The sequence below is a fragment of the Lampris incognitus genome, chromosome 4, assembly GCF_029633865.1.
Source record: "Lampris incognitus isolate fLamInc1 chromosome 4, fLamInc1.hap2, whole genome shotgun sequence".
NCBI lineage: Eukaryota > Metazoa > Chordata > Actinopteri > Lampriformes > Lampridae > Lampris > Lampris incognitus.
Window position 1 is genome coordinate 49341785 of NC_079214.1, and position 25626 is coordinate 49367410.

General features: G+C 42.0%; 2 protein-coding genes across 2 annotated transcripts in view; both read left to right on the forward strand.

Moving 5' to 3' along the window:
- The first annotated feature begins 743 nt into the window (after positions 1-743).
- Positions 744-2430, forward strand: LOC130111835 (C2 calcium-dependent domain-containing protein 4C-like). Its single transcript, XM_056279131.1, has 2 exons — positions 744-805; positions 983-2430. Exon 2 carries the CDS (start codon positions 1014-1016, stop codon positions 2349-2351), a length of 1338 nt encoding a protein of 445 aa, XP_056135106.1. The 5' UTR covers positions 744-805; positions 983-1013; the 3' UTR covers positions 2352-2430.
- Positions 2431-2894: 464 nt separating this feature from the next.
- vps13c (vacuolar protein sorting 13 homolog C) overlaps positions 2895-25626 on the forward strand; it is a 163369-nt gene continuing 140637 nt past the window's right edge. Inside the window, exons 1-4 of the mRNA XM_056279041.1 lie at positions 2895-3105; positions 6066-6109; positions 8978-9020; positions 19970-20065. Of these exons, the coding sequence (XP_056135016.1) occupies positions 3006-3105; positions 6066-6109; positions 8978-9020; positions 19970-20065 (283 nt within the window). The 5' untranslated portion in view covers positions 2895-3005. The remainder of the gene's footprint in view (positions 3106-6065; positions 6110-8977; positions 9021-19969; positions 20066-25626) is intronic.

Genomic DNA, 25626 nt, shown 5'->3' on the forward strand with positions numbered 1-25626 from the left:
CACATAACACAGTTGAGGCACTAAATAAAAATGTGAGCAACTTTATGAGCAATGCAAACAATAAATAAACTCCAATCAATGATTAAAATGAAGTTTATCTTCTGGACAGAATCGTTAGAACAAGCATGAAATGACATATATTTAACTAATCAATCTGTTTAATTGATGAAATGAGACAAATTAATGAAACAAAATATTGGTGTTGTATAACGTATAATAGTCTGACACTGCTTACAACAATGTAGGCCATCAGTTCATATCAAGTATTTGAGTCAGTGTAGATCAACTATTTCATCATTGAAAATACAGACTACCAAAAACCATGTTCAAAGACATGTAGGTCAGGTGAATTGGTCATACTAAATTGTCCCTAGGTGTGAATGTGCCGGCCTTGTGATGGATTGGCGGCCTGTCTAGGGTGTCTCCCTGCCTGCCGCCCAGTGACTGCTGCGATAGGCTCCAGAATCCCGCGAACCGAATTCAGATAAGCAGCTTGGATAATGGATAGATGGAAACACAGACTACCTTCAAAAAAAAAAATCACTAGATGTGATTTTACCAGATGCTGACCCCAGGGAGCACTGTTGAGGGGTGGTTAGCTATTTCATCATGTGTTCCTCCTGTTTGTGAATGAGAGGGATGGATGGTGATTCCCACCCCCTCATTATCTACAGCCCCATTTAAACACTGCCTGCCTGTTTTCCACTCAGCCACACGTAAACTGGACTTCAGTCAGCCAGGAAGCCTGCTGCTCTCAGAGCAACTGCACATACTTAGAGATATACATTAAGATTCAAACCTCAAGGTAATTTCCTTTCAAGGTAGTTAACACAATTCAAAAGAAAATGCATCATATCAATTGCATTCAGATTTACCTCCATATTTTTTTGCTTATAAAATAATTATAGTTGACAACTCACTTGGAAAATTTTGCTGCTTTCTAATTCTGATTGTGATTTCTTTTGTTTTCTTCCTTGAACAGCGTTGTGAGCCAGCCTCTACACTCCAGACCTATGTGGGTGTTGGAGCAGATTCGGGTCTCTGTGGATCAGAACCACTTTGCATTGCCTTTGGACTACACCATACGTCTGGCAGACATGTTTTGGGAGAAAGCAACGCAGGACAAAAGGAAGAAAATGTCCTTGTATCCTAATATTATCACCCCAAACACCATCCCAGAGTTCTGCATCCCACCAAAGATCACACCCGTACAGGAGCTAAAGACACTGGACTGGAGTAAACACATCCCCACTGCAAAGGGGATTTTGCCTGAAAGTGGAAGTCCAGAAGACAGTGCTATGGCCAGGGGATCATGCAGCTCTCACATCATACAGGTGGAAAATGTAGATGAGCCACCTTACAGCAGTGGATTCAGCGATGAAGAGCGTACCAATGCAGACCCTCAGAGTCAGGCAGCTCTCTCTCTACCCCACCTGGCCAAAGCCCAGACCAGCTATGGGTTCTGTACCTTACTAGAGAGTCCACACACCCGAAGGAAGGAGTCTCTTTTCCACAATGACCCCAGCATGTGTGGAGTATCTCTGGTCAGTCCTCGGAGCAGGACTCATAGCACTTACTCTACCCCAGCTCACTGTGCCTCTTTCAGCCTTAACAAACTCACCTCTAGGCTCCCACCCCAGAGGGTGATGGCCATACACCGACAGGGCACTCTAGACAGTGACACCACCTCCTCCACAGAGTCTTCCCCCTTTAACTCCCCTTTATTGGCCAGACCTCCCACCAAATCCTCCCTCCTCAAAGCCCTTGGTCATGAGAAGCTGTTATCCAGGACTGTCAGGAGAGCGATGCTGTCAAGAAACAGCTCTCTGTCCACAGATGAGGGCAGCTCCACAGACAATAGCCCCAACATCATTCGGAGGGCCTCTGAAGGCTTAGCAGAGCCCCTACCCAATATGGGGTTGGCCCCTCCTGCAATTTTTCCCACAGACTTGATGCCGTTCAGAGAGAGAGTTATGAAGGAGAGCCTTGTGCCTGTTGGGAAAGACGGAACGCTGCGTCTGGCAGCTGAGTATTGCCCCAATAATCAGAGGCTCAGAGTGAGGCTTATCAGCGTGGAGGGACTGTATGCCATATCTGCAGACCCCAAAAGCATAAACTGCAATATTACTATCTGTCTCCTGCCGGGCAAGACTCAGAAACAACGCAGCACAGTCATCAAGAGAAGTCGGAATCCAATCTTTAACGAAGACTTTTTTTTCGATAGTATCTGGGAGGAGGACATTGAGACTAGGTCCTTACGGTTCAAAGTAGTTAATAAGATGTCAACTATGAAAAGGGACTATATTTTGGGAGAATGTGAGATTTTGCTAAATAATGTACTAACTATGTAAAAATGATTGCATGCTAGTAAAATTGAACTGTTTACTTGCTCTCTAAACAGGCCATGATACATTGTTGATCAAAGAATAAAAAAATGGAAAATGAATCCCCCCCCCCTTTATTCGGGAAAGGTTATTCTTGACAGAGGCCATTCACCCAAACCAGAAGAACTGGTCCCTTCACAAGTTATATTGTTTAATGCGTGTGTTAACGAGAAACCTGCGCAAAGCCATGCCGTCTTGTGTCCTTTCGCGCAAGAGAAGGCAAAGCGCTGTTTCGCATCACACATTAATCACTGTAGTACATTATATGTGATTGACGAACTAGCCAAGGTTTACGGATACCCAACTGTATTCTATGCATTTAATATAACTTCCTGAAATGCGGCGAGTTTATTTATGGCCACAGTGACGCACTTTCACTGTCTCTGGTCTGAGTCATTCTCACCTGACCAACATTGTAGCGTCAAATCGATGACTGCCTCAGTGTTAAAGTAACGTACAGGCAGAGTTAATCGAAAGCATAGCAGTCGATTCCAGAGCGAATCGCTGAAAGTCAGTGCGACTGCTGTCTCGCCACAGACAACCCTGCTAGACGAGGAAGGGCTGTGTTGCTAGAGGTGGCGCGTGCCCTGTTGCAAGGGTAGCGCTTCGTTGGACGCAGCCATGGTTTTTGAATCTCTGGTTAGTGATCTGCTAAACAGATTTATCGGAGATTATGTCGAAAACCTGGACAAGTCGCAGCTAAAGATTGGCATTTGGGGAGGTAAGCGGTGCAGCTAGCGAACACAGAAAGGCGTAAACAAACAGCCCAGCCTGCTAGCTCATTTATAGATTTAGCAGAGACATTCATTAATATACGGTTGCCACATCGCACAGTATCTCTCCATGTGTTACATAGGCTGACAGACATGACTAGCGCAAAGCCTTCCGTGTTTTTGGCAGCGAGTGTTTCGGTGTTGAGGTAACGTCGCACAACGCAACGCTTCAACCCTGAAGTTACTCATGTAGGGACCATTGACAGCAGTTGTCTGTAAAGGGTCCCCCCCCCACGCAAACCAATTTGACAGCCCCTGACAATTAACAAACAATATTGATACAAGTAAGAGTGCACTTAGGCTGTAAATTCGTACTAGCTGTGGTAGTAGTAGTTGTAGCTGTTTAACCAAACGTAATCACTGGCTTAATCCCCCAATGCAGGGCTGGATGCATTTGCAGCACATGGTAAAGGTAAAAGCCCTAGACTCGATGTAACTTTAAATACTGCCCTTGGTGTTATTTTCCATCAATAGTCGAGTTTATAGTTGTGCAACCTAGATCTAGAAACTAAGTTTTATCATCTTACCAAACAATGAATTTAGTTAAAGACCTTTATTGAAAGAAACCACGACTATATCTAGGCATAGCCATCTCTGCTAAATTGGATCATAGTGCTATATCCTCTTAAAATATGATACGATTTAGTTTTTTAAACTAGGTTTGTATGTAGTACCATATAAACACAATAAAGTGGGCTATGTAGAGCTAGGGACAACCATGGTCCCTTTTTTGGTGGTGTATTTAGAATTTACTGAGGGAATTTTGTAATTCAAAATAGAAACTATCAAATTAGAGTATGTATTTACAAGATGGTAAAATATTGATACCATGGACTGAGTAGTCTTGAATAAACTATAGCATTGCAGCATATTTTTTTCTCGAGGGGGGGGGGAGGATTCTTGACAACAGAAGGGAAATTCCATGAAGTCCATACCTTTGTGTCCTTAAGTGACAGAACTTGCTTGGCAAGTAGGCCTGTTTTAAGTGACCTGATTACTTTGACCTAGGCTAGGCTCTTTTATGTCCATAGAAAGTTAAATATTGTCTTAGATTACAGCTCCAATTCAGTTTTCACTGGGGCCTTTATGCTCAGTTGGGTGCGGCTGTGACACAGATGTTTCACATTCAACCAGTAGATAGGTCTGAGGGACCAGCCATTATCTCTGATGCTAGCACACATTATGCAGAGAAGCAGTGTGCCCCCCCCCCTTTGATTTATTTAGCACTTGTGTGGCATTGCCAAAAATTACCAGTACTGGTAGAGAAACTTATGAAATTGAAATTAAAGTAGAATTTTGGTCTAATAAGTGCAATCCTTTGGATTATATTTAATTATGTCACATTTACAGTACATTTCATATTTTTATTGCTCTATTTTGACCAGCAATACCTACTGGAAATAAACCTGGAATTTACTCAGAAGTGAATTTGGGTGTTTCAAGAAAAATGAGCCCCATTTTCTCATCAACCAAAACGATCTACTGTAGAACCACTTATGTAAACATAGATAGTGTCTCTGTTACATGCAACACTAATGGTTTCAGTTGGCTGCAGTCCAGATCAAGCAAGCAGCTAGTCCATCCACTCAGATGGGTTGTGAGGTTTTCACATAATAAAATAATACAGTATCCCAACTCCTCGATCAGACAAGTAATTTTCATTGTGACAGACATGTTACAGTCTTTTCTTCAACAGGTCAGGAACGTGTTTGACTAGTACATTCAGGAAAGTGCCGTCATGACTGGTACATCACCATCCATTTCCAGTGTTTCACCAGTCAATAGAATATCACACTGGACCTGTAGGAGATGTTTGTATAGCTACCTGCCTAAATTTGCTGTTAGAGTACACAAACCAGCTAGAGATTAGATTTCACCAGAGTTTGGTGAGGTTGGTTTGTGTGTGGTCCCATCTTCCTCTGCAGAGAAGTCTGATATGCAAATATTTTGGAGCATGTAGAGCAAGCAGACAAACTGTGGCCCCATTTTTAAGTTCTGTTTGACCATCCAAAGAATTTGAGATAGTGATAAAATATTCAAGGTAAAGTCTTATAAATGTCGATTTTTATATCAAGGGAGTGAGTTTTAAGAAATGTAACTGATTTAAGATAGATTGTAACCATTACAAAGGTTATTAACAAGTGGCTTGATGATATAAGACCTTGGTGATACAAGTAGTTAATGGTTACTTGTCAAATTTGTAATAATTTATTGCCTGACCACCTAATTTGGCTCACAGTCCTTCACCTTTGTCATGTTTTTGCCTTTTGTTTTTGCTATCAAAAAGCAATGTAATGAGCAGCTGTCATACTTTTTTTTATTTAAAGGGTGAAGGGCCAATCTTATAAAGAAACTGGGCTGAGGGCCAAAAATGTTCCATACTGAGAAATCACAAATGAAGCCTCTGATGTTTTATACAATGTATTTCGGTGTTTCTTTTAAAAACAGCGTCCTAAATGTTCAATAAAATCAAAATACTTTTAAATAGAAACATTTTGTATTCTTGTAGAGCCGAGATTTTCTTTTCTTTCTTTTTAAAGCCTATCTTGGCTTCAGTTTGAACAGCTCTCACCGGAGAGCAAGTAGCTTATTTTGCATTTGTCATCAAGACAACCTTTGGGTCTTTTTGTGGTGCACAAGATAAGCCCTAGTATCATACCCAAAGGTCAATTGAGATGACTATGTCTGTCACAGTAAGGCCTAATCAGGATTGTAAACATAGGATTTATCTGAATTTGCCATGGGAAGTTTGGTTTCTCTTCTAAATGGAAATAAACCATCAAGAGTGACCTTTGTGAAAATGAAAGAAACTAGAGAGCTGTTTTGACTAACCCTCTGATGGGTGAAGCTGCCTTGTGGCGCTCAATGCTGCCCCTGTTTTCCTGCTGACGTTGTTCTCCTTTTACAGGAAATGTTGTACTTGAAAATCTGAAAGTGAAGGAGAATGCTTTGGTGAGTAATTTACTGGCAATATGTGGCTGCAAAATGTTGCTTCTTAACAGCTTATTTAAACTATTAGCTTGCCTTACTTGAGAAAGAGAGGCTCTAAGGTAGGCATAGGCTATTTATTTAACCATGGAAGGATGATTTAGACCAGTGGTATTCAACCTTTTGCCATAGAGTGCAATATGTATGCAGCCCCGCACCCCACCAGCTGATTTTATTATAATAATAATTATAATAACATAATAATCAGCACACCTTTAACCAGACAGGGAAGCACTAGTTGGTGAAGTCAACTGGTCTCCTGTTGGGTTTGTATGAAAACCTGCATACACATGGCTCTCCGTTGCACCTGTTGCACATGGTTGAGTACTGCTGATTTAAAAACATTCTCTTTTGAAGCAACACCCCTCTGCATCCTGATACAGTTACACCCTTGAACAACTCTAAAGCTACCTGACACAACCACGCCCTTCTTTCTACCTTTGCACACGAGGTAACCGAGAGTTCAGATTGGCTGTCCAAAGCCTTGCTAAGCAGCACCCTAACAGTGGATGTTGAGCTGTTGCTTTTCAATAAGGCAATTTTAAACAAGTTGTTATGAAAAGAACCCACTGCCTATTCAGTCAGTAGAGTTTCTAAAGACCCTGATAGGCTCATAACTTTTCAAAATAAAGAAATCCCTGGTTGAAGAACCTTATAAAGAGCCACTTACTGGGGAAATTCTAAGGCACCTCATTTTAGACCATAAAACCGCAAATGACCAAAGCTAAGTTACAAAGCTATAATTTACCAGTTTTCAAGGTGATTGGCTTATGACTCCACACTTTTGACAACATTAGATTTGTTACAGTGTTGCAATTTCATTTAGCAGACGCTTTTATTCGAAGTGACGTTCATCTGAGAGTTAATACAACATAAGCAAGGATCTAGTCAGGAGGCGAGTAAGTGCCAAAATCTAGGTTCAAGTCCGATAGGACATAGGTGTCAACAGGCAGTGCACAAAGGCAGTGCATAGAAGCAAATTTTTGTATTTTTATTCATATCATCTGGTGTGGAAGTGTTTGTGAAAGAGCTGCGTCTTCAGCTTCTTCTTAAAGATGGAGAGGGACTCAGCGGATCGAATGGAGTTTGGTAACTTGTTCCACCACTGGGGAACTACAGAAGAGAAGAATCTGGCTAGTGACTTAGGGCCCTGTTGTTGCAGAAGTGCCGGGCACCATTCATTGGCAGAGTGTAGTGAGCGGGACTGAGTGTAGACCTGCATGAGGGAGTTCAGATAGGCGAGAGTCATTTTAGTTGCTGTTTTGTAAGGAACATGAAGGTTTTGAATTTGATGTGGGCAGCAACTGGGAGCCAGTGGAGGGCTATGAACAGCAGAGTGACATGCATGTGCTGTTTCGGGTGGGTTGAAGACACTGCCACATTCTGGATCATTTGCAGAGGTTAGAAAGTGTATGCAGGAAGACCTGCCAGTAAGGAGTTGCAGTAGTCAAGGCGTGATATTACAAGAGCCAGTACCAGGAGTTATGCTGATATTAGTGTGTAGCATTTATTACATTCTGTTAAGAGCTGGCTAAAAAAATCCCCATCCTCTGCCAGCTCTTTTGGGTCGCTCTTGGCACTTCGTTTTTTGTGTAATAAGTTACAAAACTCTGACAATAGCGTTTTCAACAATGCTGTTAAACCAAAGGATGAGTGGTGACATCCCTCAGTTGTGGCTCTTACCAGCAGTTTAACTAGCCATCACTCACTGTAGGTGTTAAATGACTTTGGGTGTGATGTATGCAAACTGCCTTACTCACTGCACCGCTGCACCATGGCACGAGTCTGTGACCTAACATTCAGCAGCTGTGTTACCAGTCTTACAACCAAATGTTATATCATAGTGACGATCAGTCATCTCAACATATCGCTTTGCAGTTGCTGATTTTAAAGGTTTACTAATGTTCAAGGGGAAAATAAAATGCCGTATAGCTTCTTTACTGTAGCAGTCTGGTGCTGGAGAAGGCTGGCAAGGCACATCATTTGCCTGTATCATGAACAAACCTCAGTATTCAACCCTCAGAGGTATCGAACTGCACACTTTTTCCTAATTTTTCTGTATTTGGCAACATTCAAAAGCATAGATATTATTTTTCAGTTGAGTATTCAGACTGTTTTTATTTAGCCAAGGATTTGGATGGTTTAAGATTATTTGCTATGGTTTGGTTAAACACTGAGGTGATTGACTGCTCAGCCTGAGGCCCAGATTAAAACACATTGAAATCCCAGACCTTAACCTCTTGTTTGACATACTAACAAATACAACAATTTCTAAACGTCAAAAGGTCATACACACAAGTAGGAAAAGTATGAGTTTTCACCTGTAAAACCATAAAAGACAAAACATGAAAACAATGGGCAATATTTAAAAAGCAGGTAGCTTGCTGGCAAGCTACATGCAGCAAAACTTGTTATCCAATTGGGCTTACATTAGCTGATCCCAATGTTTTATGGCCCTATACACAACTATTCTGTTCATCAGATTTGTTCTGGCTTGAACAACAGCTACTGTGTGTGTGTGTGTGTGTGTGTGTGTGTGTGTGTGTGTGTGTGTGTGTGTGTGAGAGAGAGAGAGAGAGAGAGAGAGAGAGAGAGAGAGAGAGAGAGAGAGAGAGAGAGAGAGAGAGAGAGAGAGAGAGAGAGAGAGAGAGAGAGAGAGAGAGAGAGAGAGAGAGAGAGAGAGAGAGAGAGAGAGAGAGAGAGAGAGAGAGAGAGAGAGAGAGAGAGAGAGAGAGAGAGAGAGAGAGAGAGAGAGAAAGAGAGAGAGTGTGTTTATTTCTGAAACAGTGTTCTTGTGGGTGTTGACTTCTTGAATCCCTTTTGTCCTTACAGAGCGAGCTCAACGTTCCTTTCAAAGTCAAGGCAGGCCAAGTTGGTAAGTATCAAGTATATAAACACCTTTTTATTGGAAATCTTACAAATTCGCTTTTTATTGTGTGGTGTAATTTTTATTGTGTGGTGTAATATAATGGCTCATTGTTCAACAGTGTTATGGTCATAAAAGCTACAAAATACCCTTTGTAATACTTATTGTGTCACTTAGCGCTCTGGACAGAGGAAGTGATTTTTGGGAGTATTTTAGAACAAGATGTGGCAGGTGTGTTTTCATTTCACTCCTCTGGTACTGTGGATTCAGTGAGGAACACCTAAACTATTTTATCCCAGAATGAAATATATGTTTTAAATAAAACATGAAAAATTATCCATGAAGTTATTGTGTTTTGGAAAGGGTAGTTGAATTATTTTAAGTGTTTGGTGACAAATCACTTTTCCAGTCCAGACCCTACAAAAGGATCCAGACATTCAGTAACAGAATATACATAGTATAGACAGGTTTCTGTATGGCCTGATGACACTCTGAACCCTGTGAGTATGTGGAGTGCATGTCTGACAGGGAAAAATCTAATGCTTCTACTTCACGTTTATCTCTGGATATACTGTGCTCAACATCATGTAGAAATTATGTTAATGTTGAAATATCTAGTAAAGATGTATTCCTGAAGGTTCAGGCAGCACGGTGGTGCAGTGGTTAGTGCGGTCACCTAACAGCAAGAAAGTCCTGGGTTCGAGCCCCGGGGTAGTCCAACCTTGGGAGTTGTCCCGGGTTGTCCTCTGTGTGGAGTTTGCGTGTTCTCCCCGTGTCTGCATGGGTTTCCTCCAGGTGCTCCGGTTTCCTCCCACAGTCCAAAGACATGTAGGTCATACTATATACGATATAGCCCCTAGGTGTGAATGTGTGTGTCGGCCCTGTGATGGACTGGCAGCCTGTCCAAGGTGTCTCTCCACCTGCCGCCCAGTGACTGCTGGGATAGGCTCCAGCATCCCACGACCCTGAGTAAGGATAAGCGGCTTGGATAATGAATGGTTCAGTAACAGACAGCATCTGATCCAACTAAATCATATCTCCCGCTTTTGTTCATTGCGTTTCCCCCTTTGTAGATTTACTGAGTAGCCATATGTGCACAGTGTCTCCTGCATACTCATTCAGCAGCACTTTGCCCCCACCATGAAACTTACCCCCACCACTTGAGAACAATATTTTGCCTCATTTCATGTAAACTTACACCTGATACCACAATCACAATCATGTTTATTGGTCATTTAAGTTTGCACATGCATGGAATTTGACTCTGGTTTCTTGGCTCTCTCAGTGTACTTAACATAGAATAACAACACTACAACACAACAATCTTCAAAACTATATACACAAGGATTGACTTATACAGGTGAAATAAGAGGTGATTAAGTGCAATGGTCCAGATATGATATGAATATGATATTAACTATTGTTTATATCACGTTACAATATTCATTGTAAATATTTTTTTGAACTGCAGCCTGTCATTTGATGGCATTTGGGACCAACAGAGGCAATGAGGTGGACCCCCCCCACCCCCCCACTAAATAACTTCTAAAGCAGTACTGCTACAAAGCAATAGGGATGAAATAATTGTAGAGCTCATTGTGTGTATTATCCAGAGAGGTGGGTTTGGTAACCAAGCCACCGTAACAATAGCAGGCTGTTCCTGACTGCTATCTGTAGACAATTCTATTAGCCAACTATGGTTTAACAGTCAGCATCTGGAGTTACTACAACTCCAACTAATATGACAACTGACAACTAAGAAGTGAATTTAAATTAACTATTTTACAGGCATACCAAGTTCTTCAACATCAGGGAAAAGTCAATGTGTTGGAAATGTAACCTGTATATTTATTTGTTTCTCATAGGCCTTAGTCAGGCATAGATCTCCCAAAATGGTCAATTATTCTCACTATTTCTGTAAGTTGTGCTAGTGGGAAATGGGTCAGTTGAGGTGTCCAAATAGATCTCGTCTACAAAACACAAGCTTACTATGGTTCTCTGGTATTAATAACAGTAAGGAAGATATATTGGAGTCAGTTACTTGTTCTTAGCCTCATCACTCATGAACATGTTAAGATCATGTGGAGTCACATGAGATATGAAGACATCTCAGAGTCTTTCCAAGTCAGAATTTGCACAAAGTCAGGATGAATCGCCAAAGGTTTTTTTTCTTTTCTATGAAAAGACTCTCACAACTTTGTTTGCCTGATTTAATTAAGTTCCTCTGGCCTGCCCTCTGACACTAACTTATCTTGGACCACTTTCTGTTATTTCTACTTCTGTATTTTCTACTTCGACTTTAAATTTAGGCGTCTCCTAGTCTGATTGAATTTAGATTCTGTGTTAAGACATTTAGGGTGTGAATGTCTTAAAGGTCACAGAATAATTTTCGGTTGGCTACCCTTTATGCAAAATGAACCATATGGCCATGTTTGTCAAGTATGACAAACGCGAATTCTATGTATATATGCATGGTATGTTTCCTAACAAAGTTGTACATCCATCCATCCAGCCAAATTGCTTATCCTGCTCTCAGGGTCACAGTGATGCTGGAGCCTACCCCAGCAGTCATTTGGTGGCAGGTGGGGAGACACCCTGGACAGGCTGCCAGGCCATCACAGGGCCGACACACACACACACACACACACACACACACACACACACACACACACACACACACACACACACACATTCACACCTAGGGACAATTAAGTACGGCCGATTAACCTGACCTACATGTCTTTGGACTGTGGGAGGAAACCGGAGCCCCCGGAGGAAACCCATGCAGACATGGGGAGAACATGCAAACTCCACACAGAGGATCACCCGGGACAACCCCCAAGGTTGGACTACCCCCGGGCTCGAACCCAGGACCTTCTTGCTGTGAGGCGACTGCACTAACCACTGTGCCACCATGCCGCCCCAAAGTTGTATAGTGTGCTATAAAAGAACACGAAACCAACATCCACAAACACTTTGCTCTGATAAATGAACAATTTGTGGTGTTTACTCTGTTTACTTTCTCAGGCCAGTAAAAAGTATTGAGTTGGTGAGATTTGAGGTGATTCCTTCTACTTTAGTCTAAAAGTCACACAATTAATAATTTATATTCCCTAAAAATGTTTGAATATTTAAAAAAGGGGAACTGGAGGGTATTCTCCAATTATCAGGGCATCACACTGCTCAGCCTCCCTGGGAAAGTCTACTCTATGTTGATGGAAAGGAGGCTCTGACCGATTGTTGAACCTCAGATCCAGGAGGAACAATGCGGATTCCATCCTGGCCGTGGAACAACGGACCAGCTCTTTACCCTTGCGGAAGTACTGAGGTGGACATGGGGGTTTGACCAGCCAGTCTACCTGTGTTTTGTGGATTTGGAGAAGGCTTATGACCGTGTACCCCAGGACACTCTGTGGGGGGTACTGTGGGAGTATGGGGTACCGGGGCAGTTGCTACAAGACATCAGGTCCTTGTGTAACCAAAGTGAGAGCTGTATCCACATTAGCGGCACAAAGTCCAATCCGTTTTCGGTGGGTGTCGGACTCTGCCAAGGTTGTCCCTTGTCTTCAGTTCTGTTTGTGATATTCATGGACAGGATCTCAGGGCGCAGCCAAGGTGAGGAGTGTGTCCATTTTGGGAACCTCAGAATTGCATCTCTGCTCTTCGCAGATGATGTGGTGTTGTTGACTTCATCAGAACGTGACCTCCAGTATGCATGGGGTGGTTTGCAGCTGAGTGTGAAATGGCGGGGATGAGAGTAAGCACCTCCAAGTCTGAGGCCATGGTTCTCTACTTGCTCCCTCGAGGTTGGGGATGAGTTGTTGCCTCAAGTGAAGGAGTTTAAGTATCTCGGGGTCTTTTTCACAAGAGAGGGTAGGATGGAGTGGGAGATTGATAGGCGGATTGGTGCAACATCAGCAGTAATGTGGATGTTATATTGGACCATTGTGGTGAAGAGGGAGCTGAGCCAGAAGGCAAAGCTCTCAATTTACCAGTCAATCTTCATTCCAACCCTCACCTATGGTCATGACCTTTGGGTAGTAACCGAAAGGGTGAGATTGCGGATGCAAGCGGCTGAAATGAGTTTCCTCCGTAGGGTGTCTGGACTCAGCCTTAGAGATAGGGCGAGGAGCTCGGCCATCCGGAGTGAGCTCGGAGTAGAGCTGCTGCTCCTTCTCATCGAAAGGAGCCAGTTGAGGTGGTTCAGGTATGTGATTAGGTTGCCTCCTTAGCACCTTCCTTTGGAGGTTTTCTGGGCACGTCCAACTGGGAGAAGACCCCGGGATAGACCCAGAACCTGCTGGAGGGACTACATGTCCAATTTGGCCTGGGGAACACTTTGGGATCCCCCAGGAGGAGCTGGAGGGTGTTGGCTGGGGAGAGGGATGTCTGGAGTGCCCTACTTAGCTTGCTGCCATCACGACCTGACCCTGGAGAAGCAGCTGATGATGAGATGAGACAGGGGGTATAACCAGAGATTATACCCCCTTGTGCAAAATAATGTCAAAATGAGTTTCATAAAGTATCCTGCAGTTGTTAGTATTCATAACAGAATGTGGTATAGTTTGGTTGATCATTCTGGATCAGTCTGCTCAAGATGAACTCAAGGCACCCTCCAAGGAAGTAAATTGTACAAAGCAGGCTTAAAATTGAAAGTTATGTATGTAAACCTCAAACAGTACAGTAGAATGAATCAAGATTTAGGAAAACAGGAAAACAAAGGACAAACTTGTAACAAGAAAATAAATCCCATTCTTGATCTTGAAAGACTAAAGACCCAGCTCTTTTGTGAACACTTCTGCACTTGATGGATTGAAGAAAAAACAAATCTGCTTCTATGCATTCTATGTATTGCTTCTGTGCAAGGCCTGTTGGCACCTAGTTCCTGTCAGTTCTCCTCAACCTTAGCTTTATGGCACTTACTCATTGTTCTCTCCTGCCTAGATCCTTGCTTGTGTTGTACTTCACTTTGGATAAAAGCGTCTGCTAAATGAAATTGTAAATTATAAATCTTATCAGCAGAACTCAGCCTGACTTTGTTAGTTCGGAGGTTGTCAGATGTTTAGCCTGTTCCCAGAAACCACATTTTATTGGCTGTTGATTTAACTAGCTGAGTGAGCTGCAGTAAAGGAAGAAAAAAAAAAGAAAAAGAAGCCTTTTGTGAACTTTACTTAGGTGCTTGGCTCTTCCTGGTGACATGTTTAAAAGGAAACAGTAGTTTGTTTCAAGGATTTGTGGTTGCATAAATGAGTCTGAATTGTAGAGGTGGTGGACAGAACTGCAGTTTCTTTTTTTTTTGTCATTTAAAAGTTTATTGAATTTTTAAAAAAGAACACTAACAAGGAGGCTAGTGGTAGACTGTTTCAACAAACGTCACCCCTTCAGGGTCCTGACTTCATTAGACATGGCATGAAAAAAAAGAATTAAAATATAAGATAAGTAAAAACAAGTAAGCATATGGAAGTGAGAAGCTCAGTCTGTAATGAGAAGCAAAGGGAACGTGCCACCGTTACTGAGGGTTCTTTGTTATTCTTGAGATCTAAGCAAGACCTCCACCAGTCTTTATACAAGTCCAGAAAAGATCCCAAGGGGTAGTCCCATCTTCCATGTTGCCTTTTAACCTGTTGAGTATAGACTCATAGGATGCAGTCTCAATCATTGCATTTACTCAGTCTTTCAAATCCAGAGATTTAGCTATTTTCCAATGTCTCAAGATAATTCTGGCAGCTGTGACCAAACCACCATAATAACAGAAAAAAACACCTTTTGATATTATTTGGTGTTTAAGATCTGCCCCCTAATGGACATGAAACAGGAGTCAGGGGGATTACAGAGCCAGACCAGCTACTCAGGACCTCCACCACTTTAACCCAGAATGGCTTCACTAATGTACATTCCCATATACAGTGTAGGAAAGTTCCCCCTCCATTTTTACATTTCAAACACAGATTGTCCTGCAGATAGAACTGCAATTTCTTTAAAATTTGTATGCTTCTTGTCTTTTTTTTCTAACCTGCACCATTTTTATTTTTTTTTGCTGTCTAATGAAAGTTAAGTGGGGAAAATTTTTCTGGTTTTATGTTTAGATGAAAAGCTAATTCTTTGTAATAGAAAATCCTCAGATGCTAGTAAGATATTAGACCATCTGTATTATCCGTGCTTCTGCAAGCATTAATGGTTCAGGTGTGGCACTAAAACTGCTAGGGTAAGGGCTTCCATGATCAACGAGGCTCAAGAGCATTGCACTTATACTAACAGGGGTAGGGGTTAATTTTCCTTTTATAAACACGCAACACTGAAGATGTTGGAAATATTTGTGGTTCAATAAAACCTTTTGGATGAAACAGTCCCATCAATTGAAATCAGCTATGTCATATTATGATTGTTTTATTTTCTGTTATTTTTTGCTCCCAGAGCAATAATGTAATGATGCGGTGGTTTAATAGCAGGACAGCTCTTTCTGCCCTGCTACCTAGTCAAAAGGTCAATCAGCATAGCATCTGTGGTCCAACCTACCTTTTGGAGCATTGGTTGCCCAGCGACTCCCAAAGATGTTTGCTAAACCCTTGCTCGACCAAGTCCATCAACGTGACATCAGCACATTTGACTCCAGGCTATATCTGGCCCTAACAGTGTTGGTTTTTGACTTTGACTTGATCAGAGAATAACTGGCCCTTCTGCCGCACTGCTCTATGCAAAAACGCTTTTTTTGGTGGTGTGGCTTGGTTAATGACTGGCACTGTCAATCAGTCTAAATGTGCATTTATTTGTTTCTCCTTATTTCTCTTTTTCTTTCCCTTTTTTCCACACTTTTTTTCCCTCACCCATTTTCAGTCTTTTGTGCAATCTTTTCAACCAAGGAATTAGTTTCTCTACATGTGTTTCTTTATAGAGGTCAAAGAGTAGGAGTACCCTCATGCAGCACCTCTCTAGAGGACTTAGGTAGAGTTTCTCTAGGAAATTTGGACAGGGACAAATACTCTATTACATGGACTACGTCTATCACTGTCAGGTTATGGTACAGTGGTGCTGTCACTCTTTACACTATTTAGTGTGATATATGATGGCTTATGTATTTTTATGTAAATTAAATATCTAATTCTTGTTTCCTTGGATATCCTGATTTTGCACAAATGGTGACTCAGTGCACTCCTGTTTGTAACAGATTAGTTGGTAAACTGGAAATTAAAAAACCTAAGGCATCACACCTAAGGCATCTTGTAATGAAAAAAAAGTGTTATTCTTTCACTTAGCCAATTATATGTGCCCTAATATAGCTATATCTTGCATAGAATGCTGCAACATTTACAACATCTTCAGTCTTGTTTTTGTAGCCTATATCAACCCACATTTCTTCTCCTTCCTGGTTTGTATTGTTTGAGTCATTGTGTACTCATGGGTTTGCATCACCATTTAAACCAATATGATGAGTCAAGGTGTATCTGTGCAATCCCTCCCCTCCTTCTTCTCGTAAAATCTGTCAGCTCACCTGCTTGTTTTGCAAAACCACTGTCAACTATTGTCCTACTTGTAATATCGTATGTATATATATATATATATATATATATAAAATTTTTGTGTGACTATGTTATGTGTGGAGTTAAACATTTATTTTAATGTGTAGGCTGTGGCAAGCAATTTTTTTTTTATCGTCGCTCTCATCTGTCTGTCTAGTGTGATAAGAGAACATTGTCTGGTGTTTGATTTATGAGCCAGAAACCCTGTGATATCTCCCTAAAATCCCCAGATTGCTGCCCCTTGGTTCGATTTTATCCATTTCAAGGAAGCAGGGATTTCTGATAGTTTGCTATATCCTGTACTTACAGAATGCTCCATTTTGGCTGGATGTATATTGAAGTGCGAGAGAAAAAACACTCTGGAAAAAGCAATTTCAGCTTGTCTTTAATGGGATTTCTAGGGACAGCAGTATCAATTTAACGAGAGAACTGTTTACAGTAAACAAATGCGCTGATGAACAGAGCTGAATCCATGTAGCCACCAGCAGTCTTCCAACAACTAGGTCAAATGAAACAGCCTGAAAAATTCAAATAAAGGATCAAATCATTGTTTGTTGCTACCTCTAGCTGTGTGTGTGTGTGTGTGTGTGTGTGTGTGTGTGTGTGTGTGTGTGTGTGTGTCTTAGGATCCGAAAAAGGCCATAATTCTAACATTTCTAAGATTTCAAGCTACACATTGAAATGCACACTTGGTTCGCTTGTTTTATTGTGTGAAAGCTGATCGTAACTTTGGCGACTTAACATAGTTTATTGCAGTGAAGGTGACATTTGAAAGGTAGTCTTTGTCTGCCCTATTTAAACCCCAGTGGGTAATATGGGTACTGCTTTACAATAAGACTGTCCTCATAAAAGGTTTATGAATCGTTAATAATTAGTTTATTAATTAGATTGTGAACACTTCATGAATCATTTATAAACTGTTACACATGAGATAAAAAGGGCAACAGTGACCTATTGCCTGCCAAATAGTGAGCCCACATTTCTCTGTACTGTTAAGGCTCAGATCTGGATGGGTCTGGCCTGCACCAATATGGGCCTTGATGCCAAGGACTGGAAGGTGGCTAAGGTTGGCCTTGCCATGGCCAATGTCTTCTATGAAAACCAGTAGCAGGATACTATTGCAGCGTTCATGTTTGTGAATTTGGAGGGAAACTTGTGTGTGTGTGCGTGTGTGTGCGTGCATGTGTGCGAGCGTATCTCTAAAATATTTCTTGCGAGTGATGGACTATATTGCCAACCTCTTTGAGTTTGGGGAGGAAAAAAAAAAGGTAAACCAATAGGATAGTTACTGACCCATCCCATGTCCCACACACCGAGTATCAGCTACTGTCCTCTGGGAGGAGCTTCAGAGTCCCTTGTTGCAGATTCAGTAGATTTAAAAATTAATTTATCCCTGTGTCATTAAAACTTTAAAATAGCAGCAGATCAGATGAGGATGAGACCAGGATGGAATTTTTTTTGGGGGGGGGGGGGTTGTGAAGATTTTTGCTTTTATTGATGTGTTTGTTTTTCCGATGGACTACATGTGGTTTTTAGGAATCTTGCTCTATGTTTTTATTCACTAACACCTTTGTATGTATTTGTATGTGAGATGTCAGCTGTCTATGGCTGCAGCATGGGTGAAAGCCCAAGCCAATTCTTCTACTTTGTAGACAATAAAGCTAATCATGAACCTTTGGGGAGGAAAAAAAAACAAGAGTATGTGAAGAACAAAAAAGCTACGAAGACCTTCAATATTTTAAAGGAAGTACATTTTATTTGAACTCTAAAAGGACTCACAATGAAAGGACTTTGGATTCCTCTGGCTTGTACAAATTTGCTTTTTTACTGGTTTACTGTTTTTGTATGACAATTGTTACTCCCGCCTGCCACCCAGTGACTGCTGAGATAGGCTCCAGCATTCCCGTGACCCTGAGAAGGATAAGCGGTTTGGATAATGGATGGATGGATGAATTGTTACTATACCTCATTGTTGTAAATAAAGTTTTGAGGGAAAAAAACATCAGATCTCATTGGTTACTTAGCTAGCAACTAGCAAGATCTGAGATTTAACAGAATAGATAGATTAAAAAAAATGCAGCAGTAACTTGATCTTGCCAAATAGTGAGCCCGCATCGATGTATGAAAACTGTTAACTTGTTTATAATTGTTTATTAATACATTTTAAAGTGTTTGCAACCTAATTAATAACTTAATTATAAACCATTTTTAAATCCTTTATAACGGTAGTCTTAGGTAAAGTGGGACCATAATATGTAATCCAAGAACATGTTGATGGTAGTGGAAAGACTTTAATATGGTGAGAACATGCAGTAGATAGCCTGAAAAAGCTGAGATATTTGTGTAACTAGCTGGATCAATGCGGACGTGAGGCACAGAGTCATTCGCTCGTGTTAAAATGAATGACTGACGAAAAGTTGAATGAAAATTTTATTGCATTTTCAATCTAACACTTAAGCCATTTACTGTAGATTCATTCCTTCATTCATCTTCAGCCACTTCTCCAGGGTAGGGTCACGGTGGGAGCGAGCTAAGTAGGGCACTCTACATGTCCCTCTCCCCAGCAACGCCCTCCAGCTCCTCCTTTTTTGATCCCAAGGCGTTCCCAGGCCAGATTGGACATGTAGTCCCTCCAGCAAGTTCTGGGTCTACCCCAGGGTCTCCTCTCAGTTGGACATGTCCGGAAAACCTCCAAAGAAAGGTGCTCAGGAGGCATCTTAATCACATGCCTGAACCACCTCAACTGGCTCCTTTCGACGCAAAGGAGCAGCGGCTCTACTCCGAGCTCCCTCCGGCTGGCTGAGCTCCTCACCCTATCTCTAAGGCTGAGTCCAGACACCCTACGGAGGAAACTCATTTCAGACGCTTGTATCCGCAATCTCACCCTTTCGGTCACTAGCCAAAGCTCATGACCATAGGTGAGGGTTGGAACGAAGATTGACTGGTGAATTGAGAGCTTTGCCTTCCGGCTCAGCTCCTTCTTCACCACAACGGTTCAGTACAACGTCCACATTACTGCTGATGCTGTACCAATCTGCCTGTCAATCTCCCGATCCATCCTACCCTCACTTGTGAACAAGACCCGAAGATACTTGAACTCCTTCACTTGAAGCAACAACTCATCCCCAACCCAGAGGGAGCAAGCCACCCTTTTCCCCTAGAGAACCTCAGACTTGGAGGTGTTGACTCTCATCTCGGCCATTTCATTTACTGTCGATAACAGTCAATTTAACAAGAGAATGATTTCACATTCCTAGGTTGCAACATTAAAACCAGTCTGGATTGAGAAAGTCAAGGATCAGAGACACAATACCATGACAATAGATTGAACAACTATTACTGTCACCCTAGCATGAGCATAGGTGATAAAGAAGTTCATAGAAATTGAATTAAAAATGGGGAGAGGAAGAGTTATTGATATGTTTTTTTTCTTCATTTTAGGAAAGCTGACATTGAAGATCCCTTGGAAGAACCTCTACAATGACTCTGTAGTTGCTACATTGGATGGTCTTTATCTCCTTGTGGTCCCTGGAGCTAGTAAGTAAACTTAACTCTTCTGTTCATCCATTGAAAAATACACTGACAGGTTACTGGCTTGCATATTTTTCATAATTTGCTAATTTTTCTGCCCAGGCAATTAATGTCAGTATACGACAAATACTTTAACTTGACACTGATTTGAGTTACTGCATTTTTGATGTAGCTGGTGGTAAGTGGTATATGAAAGAGTAGGCCTGCAATTTAACTCATAATAGACATTCAGGTTTCTCGTTAATAGTCAGTATGGAATTGTGTTGAAAGGAGGAGGGTTTTTTCCATAATATGCATGCACAGTTCAGTGTATGGCTTATGGTGTAACCAGTTGAGAAGTGGCTGTTCTCAGTACTGCTATGTGTGTTTCAGTTGGGTCACAGCTGTTAAGTTGTCCTTACAATGGTAAGACAGTTCCAGTATGACATCTGGGTTAAAGGTGGTGACTGAAGTCTAATCAAGTCTCTATTTGTCTCTTTTGAGGTGTTCTTCTATTCATATGCTTTTTTGTTCAACTGATCTTTCACAGCTTTTTTTTTTTTTTTACATTTTTCTAGTATTTCTTCTGTTTGTATTTTGGTGTTTCCCCTCATGCAGTGGTCTCCAACCCCGCTCCAGAGTCATCAAGTGCTGGTTTTCACTCCAACTCTATTTAAACCCTATTTAACCCACCTGATTTGGACTGGGTGAGCGTGTTTTTAGTGGAATCGGGAATGTTAGATAGGACTGGCGTGAAGACAGTTTGGACGGTAGCGCCACAAGAGCAGCAGGGTGGGAGACTGCTGCCTTAGATGTTTTAGAAACTGGTGGTTGTTGAGTCTTTACAAACTGCTCCCTTGTTCCCTGTAGGTTGTGGGACTGTTTCCTCTAAATGGAAGGGTTTTGTCTTGTAAGCCTGACGTGTGTGGCGTCCTAAAGCAAAACAATTATACCCAAGTTACTTTCTTAGAGAATCATCACTAGGGGTGTAAATTGCAAGTTCAATCGCGATACAATATTCTATCAATTCTTTGGACAACGATACAATATTTGTTGATATAAACTTTGCCATGATACGATTTTGATTCGATTCAGGGGCCTGCTATTGATACGAGACGATATCATATGCCCATTTAACACAATCAGTTACATTTATATCAACTCACAAATAGCAACCAAAATATGATTTGACAGTTTTATTACTGAGCTCTTCCAGATGTTTAAATGAAAAACAATTTATTCTTTTTAATAAAAAGAATAAAAATAGACCTCCTTTTGTTCACTATAAAGTGCCAAATTTCTCATGTTTAAATGCAAATGTTTATCAGTTAACTTAAAAGAGCCCGTGATGGGGGTCCGCGGTGGTGTAGCGGTCTAAGCATCGGCTTTGTGTCGATGTAGTTGCCCACTGGGGACCAGGGTTCGCGCCCCGGGCTCGTCAGATCCGACTATGGTGAGATTTGATGAAGCAGCAATAATTGGCAATGCTGTCTTCGGGAGGGGGGCGGAGTCGGCTTGTGTTCGTCACATGAATGTGTCTCTGTGTGTGTCGGAAAAAGCAGTGGTTTGGCCTGGATTCGCCTTGTCACGAAAGTGGCAAGGTGTCTACTTCGAGACGGCCGGCCGGAGAGATGCAGTTGGTGAACACATACAGTACGAGGGTGGGTGTTAGAACTAGAATAGGGAGCGATTGGCCACTAAATTGGGAGAAAAAGGGAAAAATCAGAAATAAAAAAAGAAACGAGCCCTTGATGGCCTTTCAATTAAGAACTTAAACTATAGGGAATCCGGGTAGTGTAGGGGTCTATTCCGTTGCCTACCAACACGGGGATTGCTGGTTCGAATTCCCGTGTTACCTCCGGCTTGGTTGGGCGTCCCTACAGACAATTGGCCGTGTCTGCAGGTGGGAAGCCGGATGTGGGTATGTGTCCTGGTCGCTGCACTAGCGCCTCCTCTGGTCAGTCAGGGCTCCTGTTCAGGGAGAAGGGGAAACGGGGGGGGGGGGAGATAGCGTGATCCTCCCACGTGCTATGTCCCCCGGGCGAAACTCCTCACTGTCAGGCGAAAAGAAGCGGCTGGTGACTCTACATGTATCGGAGGAGACGTGGTAGTCTGCAGCCCTCCCTGGATTGGCAGAGGGGGTGGAGCCTTGACCGAGATGGCTCGGAAGAGTGTGGTAATTGGCCAAGTGCAAGTAGGGAGAAAAAGGGGCAAAAAAAAAAGAAGAACAGAAACCATGCACATCTACGCTTCATCACCTTGGATGTACAAGGTTCTGTGGATTCCATGCTTTAGAGATATTGAGCTTTAAAATTTCACATCCTAGGCGTATCTTAAAGATGGTGATATGGATCGATGTTTTCACTTTGCATTGATGATATTGGATCGTTGATCATCGAATTGATACATCGATCCAGATCGATGGATTGTTACACCCCTAATCGTCACTAGGTTAGTGTCAAATAAATTTAGCACCAAATATTGGTGTCAGATAAATTTGGCACCAAATATTGGTGTCAAATTTACACAGGCGTCTTGCACTTTGGCAGGTAAATCTTTAAGATCATCAGCCGTTTTTGCTATTTCAGTAGCCACGCAAATTGCTGTGGGCTTTCTGGTTCAGTCAGTCAATTGTAAACCATGCTTGTCGGTCTCATTCTTTATGAAACACTTTAAATAATGGTAACAAGACAAAACTTTTCCCCCGACTAGTTTGCCTTAACCATTGAATGTACTTCCTACTACGAATGAACAGATAAAGGGTTTTTATCCTGGGGTAGTTTAGGGGATGGTGTCTGTGAATGTTCTCATTCATCCAGGTCATGGTTATCCAAAGGAATTAAATCGAGTGCAACTGGACTTGGTATATATCCGTAAAGACGTTTTGCCTCTCATCCAAGAGGCTTCATCAGTTCGTGCCTTTCTGACTAGACCAAGCTGGTCAGAAAGGCATTGTACATTTTATTTCTGACTAGTTTAGGGAATGTTCTTTCCACTTGTAGCCAATTCAAGCTCCCCCCCCCCGCCAAAAAAAAAAAATTAACAACACACAAAAAACAAAACAACCACATTTAACAACATTAAGAGCCCATGTACATGTGTCTTTATGGCTTGATTGATTGGCTAGCAATCCAGTCACTCTTTTCCAGATGAAAATTCAGTTGTAAATGTGCTCATGATGTATTGTGGATGAATTCTGGTTGCTTAAACCACGTGATGTGTAGAGATGCATTGTGGCTGCAAGTTTGTTCTTTGTCAATGGAAGTGTTTCTCCAAGCTGTGTACATCAACTCTCAGCTCCTCCTAAAGTAGCAGAAAACAGGCCTCATTCAGGAGTCAGGATCCTCATATTGTGCAGGATGGTGCTGGGGGAGTGCACTCAGATCTCTGCACAGTCACTGGAGACACGCATTTGATAGCAGGTTTAATTACAATGTGGACAAATTACATCTGGCTACGATCTGGAAATATATCACTTAAAATGTCTTGTGTAATCGGGGTCAATGAGATTCACAGCAAACAGGACACAAAACAAATAAAAAACGAGGATAATAAAAATGTGATTAAATTCCAGCATGCAGCGTGGCCGGGTAGCGTAGCGGTCTATTCCATTGCCTATGTACATGGAGATCACCAGTTTGAATCCCCGTGTTACCTCCGGCTTGGTCGGGCATCCCTACAGACACATTTGACCGTGTCTGTGGGTGGGAAGCCAGATGTGGTTATATGTCCTGGTTGCTGCACTAGCACCTCCTCTGGTCGGTCGGGGTGCCTGTTCAGGGGGAAGGAGTAACTTGGGGGAATAGCGTGATCCTCCCACGTGCTACATCCCCCTGACGAAACTCCTCACTGTCAGGAGCAGCGACCAGGACAGCTCGGAAGAGTGGGGTAATTGGCCAAGTACAATTGGGGTAAATAATGTCTCTCTATTGTCAAGTCAAGTCAAGTCAATTTTATTTGTGTAGCCCAATATCACAAATTTGCCTCAGTGGCCTTTCCGGCAACACAACATCCTGTCCTTAGACTCTCGCATCGGATAAGGAACAGCTCCCTAAAACAAAATTTTAACAGGGAGAAAAAATAGGAAGAAGCTTCAGGGAGAGCAACAGAGGAGGGATCTCTCTCCCAAGATGGACAACGTGCAATGGACGTTGTGTTGTTGGTTTACACTGAGCTCCTCAAGACCTACAAAAATCTGATATTTATTAACAAAGATATTTGTCAGGATGCTAGTATGGTTCACTTATGCTTATAATATTGTTGGTTTAAACCCAGATTCAAAACCCACAATCTAAATTGTTAAAGAGGGTGAAAAATAGTCATTCAACCCCCAGCAAGTAGTGCCAAGACGCAACATTCTCCAACTTAGTTCATGACAATATTTTTAATAAATAATAGAGCCATCCATCCATTATCCGAGCTGCTAGTCGCAATCAGGGTCACGGGATGCTGGAGCCTATCCCAGCACTCATTGAGCAGCAGGTTGGGAGACACCCTGGACAGGCTGCCAGGCCAGCACAGCCCCCCCCCCCCACACACACACACACACACACACACACGCACACCTACACCTAGGGACAATTTAATATGGCTGATTCACCTGACCTACATGACTTTGGACTGTGGGAGGAAACCGGAGCACCTGGAGTAAACCCACGCAGACATGAGGAGAACATGAAAACTCCACACGGGATGACCTGGGATGACCCCCATGGTTGGACAGCCCCAGGGTTCGAACCCAGGACCTTCTTGCCGTGAGGTGACCGCGTTAACCACTACGCCACCGAACTGCCTAAAATAATAGATATACTATATCTTAAACAAGAATTTATTTGGGATGGTTGCTTTTCCTTGGCATGCTGCCAGGATGCCCACACTAGCCACTTTATTCAGGGCTTCTCATAGAGGTACTTGTGAAGGGACTGTCTTTCCCTGTCACTTTAGGCTGGAACAGAGAGGATCTTAGCACTGAGATGCTCCTGTGAAAGTGAGCCCTGGGCTTTCCTGGCGAAGGACCTGTGTCTCAATTCAAAAGGTCGCCGTGCATGATTGTTGCCAAGCAGCTCAACAGCCCAGTAGCAAATGTGCTCTCTGCATCTCTTTCATCCCTAGAGAGGTGAATAATGCAACACAACAAGGCTTCTTTTTTTTCTCTCTCTCTCTCTCTCCAGGAAATCAAGAGTTAAAAATAGAGGTACAATCTGCATTTAAATCTCGAGGAAAGGCTGTATTGCTGAAAAATAAGAATTTATTGAAGTAAGGACAAACATTTCGTTTAAGGTGCACATGAAAAAGATCATCTAGAAAACATGCAAAGTAGGACAACCGGTACATGATTTCCCCCATAAAGCATCTTTTAGATAAATGCAAAAAAATAAAACAGTGGTGGTTGGATTGTGAACTTGAGTGTTTTATAATACTCTGTTTAAAATCCATGAAATTTTGCTTCTTTCACGGAAGAGGTAATTCATTGTAATCAATCTCTGACCCTGTACTTGAAAATAAATAAACCTCGGTTTTAAACGAAAATCAGTTAATATATCGAAATTGTTTATCTGGCCAGCTAAAAAAAATGAATGAATGAACAA